The sequence below is a fragment of the Meleagris gallopavo genome, chromosome 1, assembly GCF_000146605.3.
Source record: "Meleagris gallopavo isolate NT-WF06-2002-E0010 breed Aviagen turkey brand Nicholas breeding stock chromosome 1, Turkey_5.1, whole genome shotgun sequence".
NCBI classification, from domain to species: domain Eukaryota; kingdom Metazoa; phylum Chordata; class Aves; order Galliformes; family Phasianidae; genus Meleagris; species Meleagris gallopavo.
The window spans coordinates 3,095,389-3,113,736 of NC_015011.2; the positions used below are offsets into that span (position 1 = coordinate 3,095,389).

Here is an 18,348-nt window from a genome sequence, read left to right on the forward strand (position 1 = left end):
TAATTTATTGTTATAATTTATTGATCATTCCATGCTGAGAAAATCAAGTTTACCAAATAAAAGTATCAAGTATCCTCGTGTAAAATAATTGAGTGGCTATGGAGAAAGCAGGACAGCGACGGTTTGGCCACAGCCTCCTTCAGTGGTGGATTTTTGCTTCCTGGCTGCACCCTATTGATTTCCACACCCTCTGTATGTCGCATTGAAGGACCGAGCCTCCAATAAAACATTCCCCCAGAGGGCCAACAGGCTCTACCAGGAGGTGAAGTACAGCTTGTCTGAGACTTACAGCTTTCTGATAAAGTACATATAGAGCTCCCATGCTGGAGATCACCTGAGTTCTGACCCTATGTAGACATTAATAGCTAAGAAAATTGAATCTTATAATATTTCTCCAGTATGTATTGCTTACAGGTACCGTACCAAGTATGTCTCCCTTGATTGCCAAGAAACAAAGACAAAATATGGAGAGAGAGCCCATGAACCAACCTGGCTAGGGAAAGTAGAATAAGTCATCAGAGCAATGGGAGACATGACTCATTATCTGCGTAACTGGCTAAAAATGTACGTGCTAGAAGCAGGTAAAATATTAGCTTTCTGCAGTAAACTGCCATGAGTGGGACAAGTCATGCCAACATAATTGCAGTGCTTAACATAGTTATGTTAACAGTAATTAATGTGCATTAAACAAAGGAAGCAGAAGAGCTCAGTATCACTGCTTGCACACTTCAGAGCAGCTGGCAGGTTTGAAAAGATATCATCTGTTGCATAAATACAGATTGCTGTTTGCTCCCATACAATATACCAGCGTGTAATAGACCACCATGTATTTATAAAGATACATATTACAAATCAGTCCTGTTCCAACAGGAATAAAGCTATGGAAAGTATAAATATCAAAGCTATGGAGTGAGAAAAACTCAACAGGAATACAACTCATTAAAGTAATGACATGCACTCTATTACAAAACAGAAAACTAAACTAACATGTCATGCCCACCGAATTAGAAGGGATTAATCCTGTTTGGTTCTTGACATAACATGTAAGCATCTACAGGTAATCTGGTCAATTTGGGCATCACTTAGAGTCAATGAAGAGAAACAAGTGCCTTTAAACACTAAGGGGTTTGGTCTACATGTAGGCATACGTGTATATCTATATGTACAGCTATGTACATATAGATGTACAGTTACATATATGTATGTGTATATTTGTAGTATGTGTATATGTAGATATGTTCCTCTAAGGGACTTGTTCTTTCCCATTATTTGTCTCAGATTTGTTTGTATTTTCTCAGATGAACTCTATCATACCAGCAGAATGAAGAAGAGACAGAGGTCTATTCAAACCTCATAAATTCCCAATAAAGTAATATATCAAATATTGCGCATGCTCAAGTCATGCTTTAATCTGTCCTCAGATGCCTTTGCACTAGTATTTTTGATGCTCTGCAAGTATGAAAGGAACTGCCAAATTAATCTTGTGCCTCCTCTGATCTGGAGCAATACTGAAATGGAATGGGATGGAATGGAATGGATTGAGATGGAGTGGAACGGAATAGAATAGGATAGCATAGCATAACATAGCATAGCACAGCACAGCATGGCATGGGTGAAATGAGGCTTCTAGCATCTCTTTGTAGAAAAAGTGGTGTGTAATCTGTAGGGACAGTACTACCATCCAATGTGCTTGGATGATCAGTCCATTTGTTCACCTGGTCACTTACATGAGATTGTTATGTCAGAATACTATAATTGCTGTACTGTAGAAGTGTTTCTGGGGGGCAGCTTCGGGCAGGACTCTTTCCTCATCTCAGTGATGGAGTGCATTCCCTCCATCTGTCCTCTGCAGGTGGAAAGTCACTCTGCTGTCCTAAGGCCGTGATATTTTGTGCCACCTTCTCACATTGGATGTGAGTCTCCATTTGGTCCTGCCGGTCTTGGAGTCACTGGTGCAATCTGGTTGTTCCATAGCATGGTGTTGGCTTCACTAGCTTAAATCTCAATGCTACAGTTCCCTGGGAAGTCATCACCATGGGTAGGAAAGACTTTACTACAGGAATGAGTCGGGTTTTCTATAGTTTCTTCTATACTTACTGGGAGAGATGACAGAATTATAGAATCTTAGAGTCATAGAATCATGGAATCATTCAGGTTGGAAGGGACTCTTAAAGGTCACCTAGTCCAACTGCCCTGCAGCAAACAGGGACACCTATAGCTACATTGGGTCACTCAGATCCCCATCCAGACTGACCTTGAATGTCTCTAGAATGGGAGATCTCTGGGCAACCTGAGCAATCAGTCTGTAATTTCTGCAAAAGACACCACTTAGGACCTCAGTTACTGCTTCATCTGATATTGGTTATTTCAGCCCTTGTCCCACCACAGAGTCAGGGAGATATAGATTATTCTTGACAATTTTTCACCTATCATATTCTCAGAAACCCCATTACGGCCCAAGCAATCTGCACCACAGTAGACCATCTTCACTAAAACAAGTTTCAAAGCATTTTCTACAGTTCCTATGGCTTTATCCTATCACATACTGGCTGAAAGCACTGCTAAACACACTGCTGATGGCTTCACAAAGTTCTTTTCTGTGTCCTGAGTGGGGGGTAGTGAGATCTAGACGATCTTTGAGGTCCCTTCCAACCCAAGCCATTCTATGATTCTATGATTCTATGATTCTATGATTCTATGATTCTATGATTCTATGATTCTTTGATTCTATGACTCTATTCTATAATTCCTCCCGCCTTGTAGAGAAAAATTCCCATTCAGCAGAGAGTCAGAGCCCACTAGTAATTAGTGAAGAATGGAATGAGCATTTGCAGAGAAAGAGTAGAAAAGGAGAACTTCCAAGTGTGAAACAGGGACACTTTGGATTACGTAGGTGGAGGAGCCTCTGAACAGGAACAAGTTACATCTCAGTGTAGTAATAGAAGCAGTGAGGAGGCCAGACTAAAATAAGTCTGCAGTACAAAGTTGTCGTGGCACGTCTGAGAAATCAGGGGGATGAAGGACAAAGAATTACTTGGTGATGATGGCAGATGCTCCATCAGACTTCCCACAGATCAGCCAGACAGAAAAAGACTGATTGCGCAATCTATCTGAAACCAACATATTTGCATAATTAACCTTAATTTCCTCACAGGATTCATTTTCCACCCGTTATTTGAACTGTCACTCTCAGTTCCACAATGGCTGAGACAAAGCGGTTTTATGCACACTTCTTGATTTCAGAAGCTCTGATTCCTCCTTTTCTTGTGCCAGTATTTAACAGCTGAACCAGACAACCCAAAATCCGGGGTCATTTATTTAATACCAGAGAAGGTATTCAGAAATCCAAGCAGTGCAATAATGAGGTGGTAGATCCGGCGGAGAGCTCTTCCAGGGATTTTTTTAGGTTTCACATTTTCCTGGTTCCTTCCCGTTTATCATCTCTGCTCGGTGACTCACAAAAAGACAGCAGAATGGAGAAGCAGAATGAAAAAAATGACTGTAAAAAATACAAAATCAGCACAAAATCAGCACCTGGAGTTATCTGCAATGCTCCACAGGGATTACTGCAGTTACCCCAACCGGGAGAAATAGAAGAGCAGCTTATCCTGTCCCTATGCCCAGAGACAATAATTCCCCCACATGGCCCCATTGCTTTGCTCCTGGGGACAAACAGGCCCAGACAGAAGGGATCTGGGAGACAAGAGAGCAACCATGGCCAAATAACCAGGAGATCCTGGTGTTGCATCCTCTGGCATAGTTAGCAATATCCTTCCTTCCCTTCCTTTATCACACTACATTATTCCTCTTCATTATTATGTGTGCTACGGCTGCCAGCAGACTCCAGCTGGAATCAAGAGCCCTTGTATGAAGTCTTGAGCATATGCACAGTAAGAGCTGATTTCTATTTTAGCAGCTAATGATTGAATGGGAGATGGGGAAGGGGGAGGAGAAAATCGTTTCAGACTGATCTAAATGCATCGGTTTTAGCTGTGAGCAAATATTTTATTTTCCCGTCCTCTTTCAGCTCTTTGGAAATGTGTAAGAAACACATCATTTAAATATTTACATTTTCCTCCCTTTCTTCAGTGGAAGATATGCACTGAATTCACATAAAGTTTCAGAGGAAGAATTTGAAAATTACTTCATTTAAAAAACAGATTTTTGGGTGATTATTTCCCTTTACACCCCTTCTATGCCTTTGGAAACCACTTCGTAAATAGCTGTAGTGCTTGAACAGTCTGTACACTTTCTTTACTGACTTTTTATCTGATCCATGGGCATAGATGTGTCTTGCAGTACACTTATTGGCTCTTAGAACACAGATGGATCTCTTCGATAGAACAGCAAATTCAAAGGCAAAGTAATTTTCCGCAGGATGAGGTGAAGTCTGAGTCCAATTAACAAAATGACATACTTGTCACTGGCCATATCAGTGATAAGGAAAAGGATGGATGAGTTGAACATACCAAGAGAGAGAAAATCTTGATTTTGTATTGATTTGCTCTTCTGGTGAGGAGAGAGCTCATTCCAACATCGAGGTAGTAATGAGGGCAAAGTTGGGTTAGGTGTGACAGGTCTGCCACTGCACAGCACACCGAGTAAATGTCATTTTTGTTTCCTAGCCATCAATAGATGTTGCCAGCCTGGATAGCAACATATCTGCTCATCTGGGATCTGCCAAAGGTGGGCATGAGGTGGCTTCCAGGGAATAGGATCCAGCTAAGAGCTTTATTTCATACGAGACTGGGAAGGTGACTGTCAAAGTGCCAAACAAGAATTTGGAAATGTGGCTTCAAATGGGCCCTCTTTTTCCCCAGAAATGGAAACAAAAACCTTCCCAGTGACAGAAATCCACTGAATTTCTCCCTTATCCTGTAAAAAGGAAGCTCTGAACTCTCATACATTGGTATGAAGTATTAGAAGGCTTTTTACCTTCTAATAAGGGAGGTATTGTAAGAGTGGATAAATGTATTTGTGTTCACTGCTAAGGAGAAAACAGAGAAAGGAGAGACTATGCCCTATATAGCACCACTAAAACCACTTGTTACATAGTAACAAAGGAAAAAAATTAATAAAACCATAGAATCATTAAGTTTGAATAAAGACCACTACAGTCATCCAGTCCAGCCATCCACCCATCCCCACCATGCCCACTAAACCATATCCCTCAATCCATATCTACCCTTTTGTTGAACACCTCCAGCAACGGTGACTTCACCACCTCCTTGGGCAGCCTGTTCCTTAGGGGGAATACATTTTCAGTGCACTGACAAAAAAGACTGATCTTATTCAGGCTCTAGTGCACTTTTGCAGGAAAATGAAATTATTGTTCCATTGAATTAAAGAATTTAAAGGCCCAGATGGCCCATGTCATCATCCAGACATTTGTTTTTTGTAATCCTAATTTTAAAGCTTCAAGTATTTATAACCTCTGACTTTTCAAGAGGTTGTATCCTGTTCTAGGACTGGCGTGTTGATGGATTGTTTCCACTGTGGCAAGAAATTCCTTCATCCTGATAGCATTAAGGGTAATTATGAATGGAAGAATATGACCTGAAAGAGGAGTAGAGACCAGAAAACAGTTTGTGACTGCCATATTTGAAACACTATTAACTACGTACCACAGGGAAACATCCAGATCTATAAAAAAAGGGATGATATTCTTTGTATAATGCTGAACCAGTACGCCCAGTGAGTAAGATGATTTGTTTCTACAGACAGAGCAGCAATGAGGCAGAGGTCATTCTGCAGGCAAAGGACCCTGCCCAAATGTCCTTGCCCCACTATGTGGCCATGTCTCTCACCTGTCATTCTGTAGGTGTGGCTTCTGAGGTAGTCATCTGGGCTCTGTTATAGTCACTGGGAAGAAATAAGTCTTTCTGCTGTACAATTAATCTAAAACTATTCATCGTGAGAAATGCTGATACAATTTTGGAGATTGAATTGAGGTTACAATAGCCTCATCTGTCAGTAGCAAAGAGAAAAGAGAAAAGCTTATTCTGTTTTCATCCTAATTTGTGACAGACTGGCTCTTTCTGCTCCCAAGTTCTTCTTCCTTTCTAGTATGAAATCTCCCAAGACCAAGTGGGATGTAACCATGTCCTTCCTATGAGCATAATTTCCACCACTGATCTCTCCATCCTGGAACCCAAGCAGATTTTTTCTTAGATTGTTCCTGTGTTAGCAGGGTGTGGACCCTCTGTGAACAGGCATCACATTGTTGCGATGCCAAAGAAAAATCTTACCTGCCTCAATAAGATGTGACAGCTGCTTGTTTATAGGGCTGCTGCCATTGGTACATGGCTTATCAAGGGGCATCCACTTCATTCTTCCAGTCACATTCTCACACGTGATGGTGCCAGAGGTAGGAAGCTGCTTATTGTAGCCAGTCGGGCATGTGAAATGTAATACTTGTCCCACAGAATATAGTTGTTGTATGCTTAGAGAGGCATGTAGGACAGTTTTGGGCGTACCACAAAAACCTGGGAATTCACAAAGCAGCACATTGTTAGGCAGATAGATTTGACTTACTGCTTTTGTTTTTCATAGAATCATAGAATCACTAAGGTTGGAAAAGACCTCTAAGCTCTCTTCCAGACCAGCCATCAACCCATGCCCACCATGCCCACTAACCCATGTCCCTCAGTGCCACATCTACCCTTTTCTTAACACTTCCTGGGATGGTGATTCCACCACCTCCCCGGGTAGCCTGTGCCAATGCCTCACCACTCTTTCTGAGGATAAATTTTTCCTAATGACCAATCTGAACCTCCCCTGGTGCAACTTAAGGCCATTACCTCTCATTCTATCACTGTTACCTAGGAAGAAACAACATGATTTGTATTCATATAAAATACAGGCAAGTAAGATATACCAAACTTTCCTACCTCTTGAACATCTAAAGAAATAATTTATTTGCACATTTTCACTTGCTCAGACAAACAGGTATTATAGCAATATTTATTCTCCCTGACTACCAAAATAATTAAAAATTACTCATTATCACTCCTATACTGCTTCCATGGAAATGAATGGGAGAAGTGTTACAGTACTGATTAAGCTCTAACTTACTTGAATTGTTTACTTGCTTCGGAGATGCTGGGCTCTGGGTTTCTCTTCCTGACTCTTGTGTAGAATTTAACTTAGCTGTGTGATTCTTTGAGAACAAAAATTTCTCATCTGTGAGAAGAAGATATATTTACTGCATGACAGCAGGACAAAGAGCAGAGCTAAGCCTGAGCAATCAAGCTTTTACAGACAGAACAGACTTGTTAGAAGTTTTAATTTGCAAAGACAAGCACAAAAGATCATTTGTTACAGCAGTGCCGTGTTACATCTTGAATACTTACTCTTTGGGAAAACACCACAAGTGCCAAAAAAGTTGGTAATTACTTACCAATACATACAAGTTCATCGTGGACCCAAGAAGCAGTCCCTGATACATTCAAACACCGAATTGTCAAGGAGCTCCCACTTCTTCTCCTGTAGCCATTGTCACACTCATAACGCAGTTTGGTCTTCAGTGGGTATGTTTCAGCAGCCACGTCAGCAAATTCAGTAGTTGAAAGAGGTGGGCATTTTTCTGCAATCAGAAAATCTAGGATTCAGAGCAGCCTGTGCACCCGCCTTACTCACCAAAGGCTTCCAGTGTCCTTCTGAATTATCAGTGCCAGACTGTGCTCAGTTAAGTATCTGGGTCTAATTCTGCTCCCAGTAAGAGGTTTGAAGTTATAGATGTTAGAAGAAAGGGTTTTGGAGATATTCACCTGAGCTGGCTAAGGGAAATTGAGTTCAGTTTGGTAAGAACATCATCTGGGTGAAACACAATTCAGGTTGTCAGAGTGAGCTCTGCATTATTGCGTTTATGTCTGGGATCCTATGGGGCTGTGGCATTGAAGTTAGATGGGCAAAGGCTCCCCTGAACCAGTTTTCTTAGAAAGAGCTCTCCACGTACAAAGCTCCTGGAGCTGCTTCTTGTGACAGGACAGCACTCCTGTAGAAGAAACAGACATCATGGGAGGTTTGAAAGTCACCCAAGTGCAGCCTGGTTGCATGACCATGAGGTGATGGCACCATGTAATGCAAACATCCAGGTCTGTCTGCAGCTCTGGTTGATTGGTCTGGAAGAAAACCCAGAGTCAGCTGAGTCAGTGTGCAAATCCAGCTTCCTCTTCTTCCTCTTCCTCCTAACAGAGGACTGGTCCATTGTTGGAGGGCTAAGAGATGAAACTGGATGGCATGAAAGGAATGGGAGAAGCTTTGCTTCTTTGAGTGATTGTCTCCAGGACAAGAAGAGGCTCTGGTTTTCTGATTAAATTATCAGTTATTTTACATGATTTAAAATATATTTATTACTTATATTATTTTTTTTAATTATTGTTTTTATTAACTATCTTTATTCACATTGGAATTAGCTGTTACCATTGATTTTACAAGAACAGATTTGTGCAAAGTGCAGAAAAATTCCAACTTTGGTAATCTCCACTATGTAACATGAAACTTGTATTTTTCTACACTTAATAAAAAATATTAAAAGTTTCAGTCATCTGCAAAAGCAGAGTAGACTCAGTTCTATCTGGGCACACCAACAAGCAGCTTACTAGGAAATTAGTTTTCAAACCTATATATAACTTGTCCCCAAACAAGGATGTTAAGTGCTGTGTCATCAGCAAATTGCAACTAAATATACTTCTCAATCAGTTGGAATGAATTGAAATCATTTTCAGTGCACTTGAAAGTTGAGCTGCAGACCCAGAATATAATAAAGGCACTACTTAATGATTTTTTTAAGGTCTAAAGGCTGAGAAATCTGAAAATAAAACATACTGGCTGCATCGGGGCAGGCACTCGGTATATTTGGGTTCATGATCTGTGGCCCCTTAAGCTTATGCATAATAGTAACAGCTATTATGAATAAAATGTTTAATGACTGTCTTCACATTTTCTACAGCCATAATTAACGCAGCCTTGGAACTAGCGAGAAAGACTGTGAAAGGGCCTTGAATTCCTGATAGCTTTTCATTTGGCATCTGCCCTTGACTTCCAAAAGTGACTTCTCCTTGAAATAAAGCCATGCCTACAGCAAGCCAGACAGCAATCCCCAAGCCCAGTCCTGTAAAACTCTGTTGAAGCCACTCACCATTTTCTCACTTTGATATTTTCTGCCCCTTTTGCTTTTCATTATCCTGCCACTTGGTAAAAGTCATTAAGTTCAAAGAAGGCCACAATGAAGAGCATTGTGAATGGCTTAACAGCCAAGCCACACAAGGACTATTTTCATGCCCCTGTGTCTTTGTGTTATCAAAGAACTCACCCCACAAACTACATCAGACTGTGGCTTCAAGTGAAGCACACGGCACTCGAAATAGTTAACCACATGGTTTACCACAGACTGTCAGGGTGATTAAAATTAAAGAGTTATCAGATGAGCAGCAAGTTGAGAGCACGTACTCTCACTTTCCCTGTAAGCTAAAAGCATGTTTCCCTCAAGACTTCAAACACCTCTTTGAAGCAGACTGCAGATTTGAATCTCAACACAAGGTACCCAACTCTTTAGTCTCTTCATAAGAAAAGCCACAGCATCTAGCCTATTCATCATGAAGGGCAACTGTTGTTTCAGTCAATGATTAAATGAATTCAGGCTTCTTCTGAAGTTGCAGGCATCAGATGAGGGTTGTGTATAAATGGTGCACAGGAGTGGCAGCAAGTAATACCTGATTTCCGGTTGAGCTGTGCTCTTGGATCAAAAGGTACAAGATTCAGCTGGATCTCATGCAACATTCCTATTATCTAGACTTTTCATTTCATCCACATCTCACATTCTCACCTTTTCTCATCTAAACCACTGATGTATCTTCTTTGGCTTTTACAACCACATTCCTTCTGATCCAGAAAGAATTTAGAAAGATGACTCTCCTAGGCCTTATCTTGGCCATTCTGGGCTGCTCTTTGCTTCTCTCTGTTGGATTCCACTTCTTTACTGTCACATCACATGTTTTGAATCATGGAATCATAGGACCATCAAGGTTGGAAAAGACCTCCAAGATCAGTCCAACCATTTGCCTACTACCAATATGAACCCACTAAACCGTGTCCCTTAGTGCCACATCTAAACATTTCTTCTGCTCTCATTTTTGAGAATCTTCTCCTTACCAACAATTATATCCTTTCAAAACCATTGGTCTTGTCATGTTTGACTTCCTCTCCTTTTTTTTTGATACAGAATTGATTAGCTTTCGGGTTTACTATTATACCAGTCCTCACACTGGGAGGAACTTGCATGAATATGGATGTGTCAAGACATCGACTGCCATTATTCCTCTTCATTGTCTCTAGGTGTCCTATCTGTCTTCAAAGGTGCTTTTCTTTAAGTGGGCTTTTACCTGCCTTTCAAGAATAAGTAGGTTCACGACATGTTGATTTATAGTACTTCTGTACTTCTAATGTCTTATATTTGGATGCTAAATTTTCTGTGTCTGACAGTTTGTGGCACCATGTCTAGCCCAAACAAGCCTTACCTATCATCCCACACTCCAGAAATTGTGGCAGTAGATAGTAATTCATGTGAATATAAATTACATAGTGATAGTAATTCATGATCATGACAGTGAAGTCCATCTAAAATTGGAAACTATAATTTGGCCACCAAACCCAAAAGAACTCTCAGTGCTTTGACATTTAGAAGCTTTGTAGGCTCAAATTCACATCTAATTCACATCTTTAGACTCTCTTCAAGGTACAGTAAGTATCCTCCAAAGCTGCAGGGGCTGTATGTGGTTGCATATAGGCGTGCAAGAATGTTTCATGGCATTAAACATTACAGGAAAGTGTAGAAAAACTGTGCCAAGAAGGAGTCAGGAAGAGATCTGGATTGTGTTGCCTACCATCTCTACCATCCCCCCAGAACCTCAGTCACTCTTCATGCCCAAGGAAACTGGATGGTTTGACCCTCAAAATCCCTGCAGTGTGGGTGATAGAAGAGTCAACAGATGGGAAAAAAGCTAGGGAACTAGGGAATAGCAGTGCAGATCTACTCCGTGACTAGATTTCTGACTTTTTACATTTTTTAAGGAAGGTTAATTTTAATTTTCTGCTGTTTTTCACCTAGAAGGCAATTAATGTTAGTTTATCTGTGTTCTTGTGATAAGAAAATATAGATTTGATAAAAGACCAGCACACTCATGAGACACCTACCTCATAGCCTCTGGTGGCCCAGTTTTCCACAGCCCAGCTTCTCTTCCTCTGACTTCTGCATAATTCTACAGCAGCTCTGGGGCTACATTCGTGCCAATAATCAGTTTAAAAACCACTAAGATTCCATGACTCTTGTAATAGAGGTCTTTGTTTCAGTGTCCTCCCATCACCTTCAAATCTCCTCTTGGGATTTTGCCTCCTGACTTTCCTTCAGCACACCCTTCATATCTCCATCCTCAAAGTTGCTGTTTACCCTCATTGCCTTCTACTTCCAATCTGGTAATCACTTTCCTCTCTTTCTTTCCCTTGCAAGCTTCATCACCCCTCACCATTTTCATCTCCTCCCCACCAAAACTGCCATATGACTTTAAGTTAACATTCAGAGCTACTAACTATCTAACCATTCTATTCCTCATTTCTCCGCATAGCAACGGAGTAAGGATAGATGTGCCACTGGGAGACATGGTTTAGTGGACATGGTGGTGATGGGTTGATGTTTGGACTAGATGATCTTACTGGTCTCTACCAACATTAATAATTCTATGATTCTATGATTTTTTGAATGCCTACAGCATTCCAGGAAATTTTGGAAGTTTTTCAATATCATCATGGTGGATGGAGACTTATAGTTCAGATGAACAATAAAACACAGTATCTTTTCGTGTGCTCCCCAGAATTAAGGTTAAGCCTTCCAAGCCACTGCTCGTCATCTCTTCATCTCTGCCATAAGATAGGTGGGTTCCTACTATTCCAACTTAAGGAAAGATTCCCCAGTGCCATTTCAGATGTCTTAAGGCATCTGAGACACCCATATAAGCTCTCAGATACATTACAGGTGCTATCAGAGGCCAGTGCTAGGCAGAATTCCTTGATGTGCCTGTGTTTTGGTCTACAAACCATGCCAAATCTTTTGTAAGTTTATCATCCTGTGCTAAATGAAGCTTAACTGCCTTCCGTAACTGATGCATACCTAACAATTAAATCACTGTAATTCAGTAATTTAGCAAGGAACACAGGCATTAGGGTGAGACTGGGTCCTTAATCAGAAATTAGACAAGATAAACCTTACTCTATCCTGCAGGATTGAAGAGGTTTTCAATAACACATAAAACAGCCACACAGATCCTATGGCACTAGTGATGGAGATCTTTATTTCAGTGCTCTGACCAGTTGAGAAATTCCATAAATTACTTGCTGTGGATCTATTTTTCCCAGCTTCATCTCCTTGACTTTATCTCTACTTTCTATCCCTACAAGTTAGGCTTTTGGCTCTCTTCAACATTTAATGCCATCATCATAGAATCATAGAATCATTTGAGTTGGAAGGGACCTTTAAAGGTCATCTAGTCCTACTCCTCTGCAATGAACAGGGACATCTATAGCTAGACCTTTTTTTTCTTAAATGCAGTCTAAATCTCCCCTATGTAGGTTCAGAGGAAAGAAAACCATTAGCTAAACCACATCAGTTCCTTTAGTGCTTGTATCTCTTCCTTGAGATTTCCCAGTCACATATATCATCGACCCAATAGAAATCTTTGCTTGCAATAGTTGTTCAGTATCAGTTTTTGTGGAGCTCACCTGTGTTTTCCTCTTCCATATCTGAGTTGGCCAAGTGGTGTTAGACAAGGCATCAGAACAGCACCTTTCGTCCCAAATAAGTGAATGGGGAAATTCTTAGCAGGTATTTTTAGTGATTAGTCAAACACAGGCAGTGAGTCATGCCATGGCAACCTAAACTCAGAATTTCCTCTGCCATGTGACGTGTCACCAGCGCTGACATTATTCTGATGTAAAGTTAAAACAGCGAGCTGCAGACATAGGACATTTTTCCCCTAAATACAAAGGCGATAGGAAGGGATCAGTAGGAAACTGGCTGTTTGAAGGTCTGGCTAGGAGCAGGGGACGAAGCCAGGCAGTTCAAACACTTGCCAGTTCAGAGATGAAGAGAGCCTTTCCCTAGAGATGCCAAGAAATCAAACCATGTCAAAATGAAGAGATTTCCCGAGCTGTTCCTGAAAAGCTAATTCAGCCCAAGGGGTTCTTGCTGTCTGAAACTCCGTGCTCTCTAAATAGAGCATACCTCATGAAGACGAAACTGATATGGGTGAACAGAAGGAATTGATACCAGCAACTGGACTGAAATGGTAATGAACTTATTTCTAACTTCAAAACTTTTTCCCAAAGGGCCCAATAACGAGGTAGCTGTAGCTCTGCTTGCTTCTTTCCCATCTGATTAATGTCATGTGAGTCTATATGGATTTGTAAGCTGGCAATAGATGGAAGCTGTGGTGCTGAGCTGCAGACCTGATGTTTATGATAATTTGCCTGTGAGATTTTGGTTGTCTTTACTGTAGATTAAACACAGATTATTGAATTCATCTTGGTTTGTAACGAGTCTGCAATTTAAATGACAGAAATGCAACGTAGATGAAAACAGCAATGGGAAAGACACCAACACTGCAGGGCAGGGGGTGGATTTCTGTATTCGTATTTTATTCTAAGGAATAGGGAATTGAGTGTCTGCTGAGTGTGTTATTCTAGAACGTGTTTTTATTGAAAAGACAGCACAAAATAAGTTGGAGTATGAGTTGGGGACTTCTCTATTAACACTTTGTTAAAAAGGATGAAAGCGTTCTTAATCTAAATATTTCCTTGAACAAGACTGGAATTTGTTACAGTGGAAAAAACCTTTCTCATGCAGAGGGATAAGTTACAAGCATAGTTTAACCTCAGGAAGCTGCTTTCTTAGCTCCCTCTGTAAGGAGTGGAGCTGAGAAGGCATCTCTGGAGGACAGCAGGCATCTAAATTACATTCTTCAATGCAATGCCTACAGGTGCTTCTCTATCAGCTGCAGTGGTGGGTGAGCACTGTTAGTGTTTGCATTGGGAATTAACATGGTGCAGACAGTACACTGATTTCACTTAAATCTTAAATCTCCACTGCTGCGAGTTCCCAATAGAATAGCCTGAAGAGGCTATTTGTTGTGTCTTCTGATGACCAAGGTGTTCCTTCACTGATAATTTTGGAGGTAACTGGTAGATGGAAATTTGGAAAGCGTGCCCTCTCAGAACAGAAAGCCCACTGTATCCCAGGCTGAAACAAAAGAAGCATGGCCAGCAGGGCAAGGGACCTGATCCTGCCCCTCTGCTCTGCGCTACGAGACCTCCCCTGCAGTACTGCGTTCAGATGGGGAGTCCTTGGCTCAGGAGAGTCGTGGACCTGCTGGAGTGCATCCAGGAGAGGGCCACAGAAATGATCCTAGGAGGATCTGTTGTCTTAGGACAAGGGGAAATGGTTTCAAACTAAAAGAGGGGAGATTAAAATTAGGAAGAAATTTTTACAAGGTAAGGAAGAAGGTTTTACGATAAGGGTGATGAGGCACTGGAACAGGAAACCCAGAGAGATGGTGATTGCCCCATCCCTGGAGACATCCAAGGCCAGTCTGAACACAGCTCTGAGCAAACTGATCGAGCTGAGGATGTCCATGTTCAGTGCAGAGGAGCTGGGCTAAATGACCTTTAAGGATCCCTTCCAAATCAAATGATTCTATCATTCTGTAATGATTCTATGATTCAGTGATCTGTCCCCCTTCTTCCATAAACATATCTATCTCCATTAAAATAGATGAATGCTTTTTTTTAAAGCATAAACTAATGAGTGTCACCCAACAGACAAATAGCAGACATTTCAAATCCCTCTGTAGTCACTAGAAAGGGACTTCCAGGAGATGACTCATCACACCCTTATCTGCAATCTGGTAGATGATCTGTGCCCTAAAAGTATTTCTTTATCTTCTCTGGCTAGGAAGGGGGGTCTACTCATCCATCTTGATGGAGACATCAATGGTGCAAATGGCTAAAGTTAAGGAACATGAAATTTCATACCTGGTAGGGACTGGGCAGGGACTTGCACTGCAACTGTGGATTTGAAAGGGGGAAAGTTAGGAAAGAGGGGGAGTTTTTCATAAGGGAGGGAACGGTAGGCAAACAAGCTCAATGCAGCCTTCTTGGTTCTGTGGTAAAGTCACAGAACTCAGTTTCTTTAAACGAAAATCCTGAATACAAAATGATAGGAGAACATAGTGTCTGATTTTGTAGATATTGTATGTGAAAGCATTGTTTTGGTATGCAACATTTGGTTTTTAAATAGACTTATCTAATTTTTTTTATTAATCTGTGGCTTCAGTTAGGCTTGGCTCTTGGGTATTTTCATCTAAATGGATATACACATTACTGAGAAGGAAATTTGGCTTTTTAAGCAATGACGGACATTCAGACTCCTTTGGCTGGAACTTTCTCAGCCTTTCTTTTTGTTGGATTGGAAGGGCTATGGAAAATATCCTCTCTGATAAAAATTGAACTGGATGATCAGCAAGTGTCCCAGTCTTGGACAACACTGAAAAAAGTCCTGTTGGAAATCTTGACTTTTGAAATTTAGAACTCATTTGATTTGACTTATGATCTTAGTGTAGAACTGGTCATTGAGATCTTTGTTGGAGCTCTCAGGAGAGGAATGGAAATTATCTGTCAGTATTGATTGCTTTTTCTGACCTGGTAATGAATGTAACATTTTGACAACCAAAGAAGAATATATATCCTTTTTCTGAATGTTTGCACTTTAAAAAGAGAACATCAAGAAAAAGCAGCAGATGATAAAGTGCTGGGATGAGGAATGGGGATTTGAGCAAAGAAAGTCATAAGAGAACTTTGAAAATGTGATTTTAGAGAAGCACTGAAAGAGATGGAAAGAAGAGTAAGTAATCCAGATTGGGAAATTGTTCCAAGACTTGAGATAAGTTCTGGAGATGGAAAACACAGGTAGTTAACATCCAAAAGCTTGGAATTGAAGATGCAGCTGGTGTAACAGGAGAGACAAATTTACTCAGCTGGACATCAGGAAATAAAACAGTGGGGCCAAAATCATGATACTACAGGGAGCAAGTGATGCTACATAGTGAGCAGAGTCAAAGGTTGTTTTTTTCTAGTAGTAGCTAGAGTGGATTTTTTACCATAATAAAAGGTAATCATAGAATCATACAGAATCATGGCATCATTTAGGTTGTAGAAGATCCTTAGCATCAAACTGGAAGTGAAGGACGTGGGGACATATGTAGGGAGGAGATCTCTCTATCTCAGAAGCAGATACCACAGGCTTTCTTTCCACAATATTATTTTTTTTCCTTAGCAGGATCACAGTTTTAACAATTAAAAAATTAGTTTTAGATTGTAACTCTATGATGGGCACTTTGCTGCTGAGGATCACTATAACTGGAAGTTCTATAAACGTATTTGCTCTCTATTTGACCTTAGAAGAAGCACTTGTATGTGGTTGACAACTTTAATTTATTCTGCATTGCATTTCAAATCCATGGAAGCAAGTGCTAATATGCAAGTATAATGGGAAATAAATTCCTCTCATTTAAATGACTGAGATCTGGTACCCATCTTGTGTGAATGAAATTCAGTTGAATGAAATTCTTCCTTTTGTGAGTTTTAATCCCTTCCAGGTTTGACTTGCAAATATATTCAGTGTATTCCTGTAAAATGAATACCAAGATGGAAAGGTCATAGGAGCACAGTCTAGCTTTTATCTTTTATTTGACCCTTACCTAGCATGTGTCTTGTCCATGCCTACAGCTCCTAGGCACTGCTGCTGTGCAGGGTAAATGAGGTAAAAGTGATGTTCTTCAGGAGAAAACCTAAATTTCTCTTTTCCTCTTCAGCACTAAGGTGTAATTTAAATTAAGAACCCTTGGTTTCCCCATATAATATCAAAGAACTTTGCCCTTTGCAAAGCACTTTGAGACCCCTCAGTGAAACTGTTCTTTGAAATAATAGATTTTATTTTCTTTTTCCCCCAATGATATTTATTCCCGATAGTTCTTCTTTTTTTTTACTGAAACTCTTGCAAACAACTATGGCAAGATATGTTTACTGAACTGAACCTGAAGTATTGGGAAGAGCTGAAAGGAATAAGGCAAAATAACATGACTAGTATTGTGTGTGTTGGGATTAGAAAGACATGGCTCTTTTTTGACCACGTTGACCTAACTTCTTTCTTTTTTCTTTGCTTATGCCTGTTCCCAGGTCTCCTTGTTGAACACCATAAGGAATAAATACTCTCTTTGTCGAACCCCATAAAGAATAAATACGGCAGGTCTTGCAATTGCAGTACTTTAGGCATCTATACAATAGAAAGTCCTAAGCTGGTACAAAGGGCAGTGTTTGTACACATTTGTGTTACTTGCAGAGACAAATTTATATAGATATAAATTATTATGTATGAGCACTGGGAGAGACATTCAAAATAAATACAGGGAGCTGAGGGAAGAGAAGCTTAGAGGTACAGCGAAGAATGCAACGCTATGCATTTATTTATTCATCAAAGAACTAGAACATGTGAAATTGCATAAAATGCAACTACTTAACACCTCATAATTTTTTTCCAAAACCCAGAAAGATTTCTGATAAACGAGACTTGTCAGCAAGAACTCTCACAATGTCTCCTGGGCACAGTAATACAGAAAGCAAGATGTAGGGACCTGACTCATCCCAGAAGCGATCCCATCCATTTACATTTCTCTGGCTGAAAGTCTCACTGCGATGCTCTCACATGCAGCACTTGAACAGCTGCCGTGGGCAGTGGTACCCCGTTTGGCAAACAAAATACCCCGCATAGGAAAAGGTTCAGCCTTTACAGTCGAAATTATTTAAACAGAATGAAATCAGCTGAGGGTGAAATATTTGTTGAAGTGCTTCTGCATTAATGGGTAGAGCTGTTTGGTTATAAGCATCTCAATCTTTCCTTGAGATGCCGTGACCTTAGTGAAAGACATAGCTGGAGATGATCCATTAGCAGTTAAAATATCAGTTTTTCCAAAACTCTTTAGGCTGTGTCTGTTCACACCTCTGAACCTAGGCATCACCAGCAGATACAGAAGGAAATACCACATTTATCCTGAGAATATAAGTTTAATCCCCCCCGAATAAAGCAGCTTAAAAGCAAACACACTGATACATCACCAGACCATTCCTTAGTGCACACAATTGTCACAGTAAATAAGCCAGATATAAGCAGTTTTATAATGTATACACATGTAAAACTGTGCTGAATGAATTAGCTGCCTCCGTTTATATTTTATAGGTGTTGCT

At 40.5% G+C, this 18,348-nt stretch overlaps 2 protein-coding genes and 1 long non-coding RNA gene across 3 annotated transcripts in view; 1 reads left to right on the forward strand and 2 right to left on the reverse strand.

Moving 5' to 3' along the window:
- Positions 1 to 18,348, reverse strand: part of PRKCQ (protein kinase C theta) — an 826,629-nt gene that overhangs the window by 171,013 nt on the left and 637,268 nt on the right. The gene's annotated exons all lie outside the window — the stretch shown is intronic.
- Positions 1 to 18,348, reverse strand: part of LOC100547769 (interleukin-15 receptor subunit alpha-like) — a 19,135-nt gene continuing 787 nt past the window's right edge. Inside the window, exons 2-5 of the mRNA XM_019615375.2 lie at positions 7,400 to 7,585; positions 7,075 to 7,182; positions 6,249 to 6,485; positions 1 to 3,499 (exon numbers count right to left, since the gene is read on the reverse strand). Coding sequence (XP_019470920.1) covers positions 3,456 to 3,499; positions 6,249 to 6,485; positions 7,075 to 7,182; positions 7,400 to 7,585 — 575 coding nt within the window. The 3' untranslated portion in view covers positions 1 to 3,455. The remainder of the gene's footprint in view (positions 3,500 to 6,248; positions 6,486 to 7,074; positions 7,183 to 7,399; positions 7,586 to 18,348) is intronic.
- The window catches only part of LOC104911335, a 21,346-nt gene continuing 15,962 nt past the window's right edge, over positions 12,965 to 18,348 (forward strand). Inside the window, exon 1 of the long non-coding RNA XR_793846.3 lies at positions 12,965 to 13,340. This is a non-coding gene — a long non-coding RNA (uncharacterized LOC104911335). The remainder of the gene's footprint in view (positions 13,341 to 18,348) is intronic.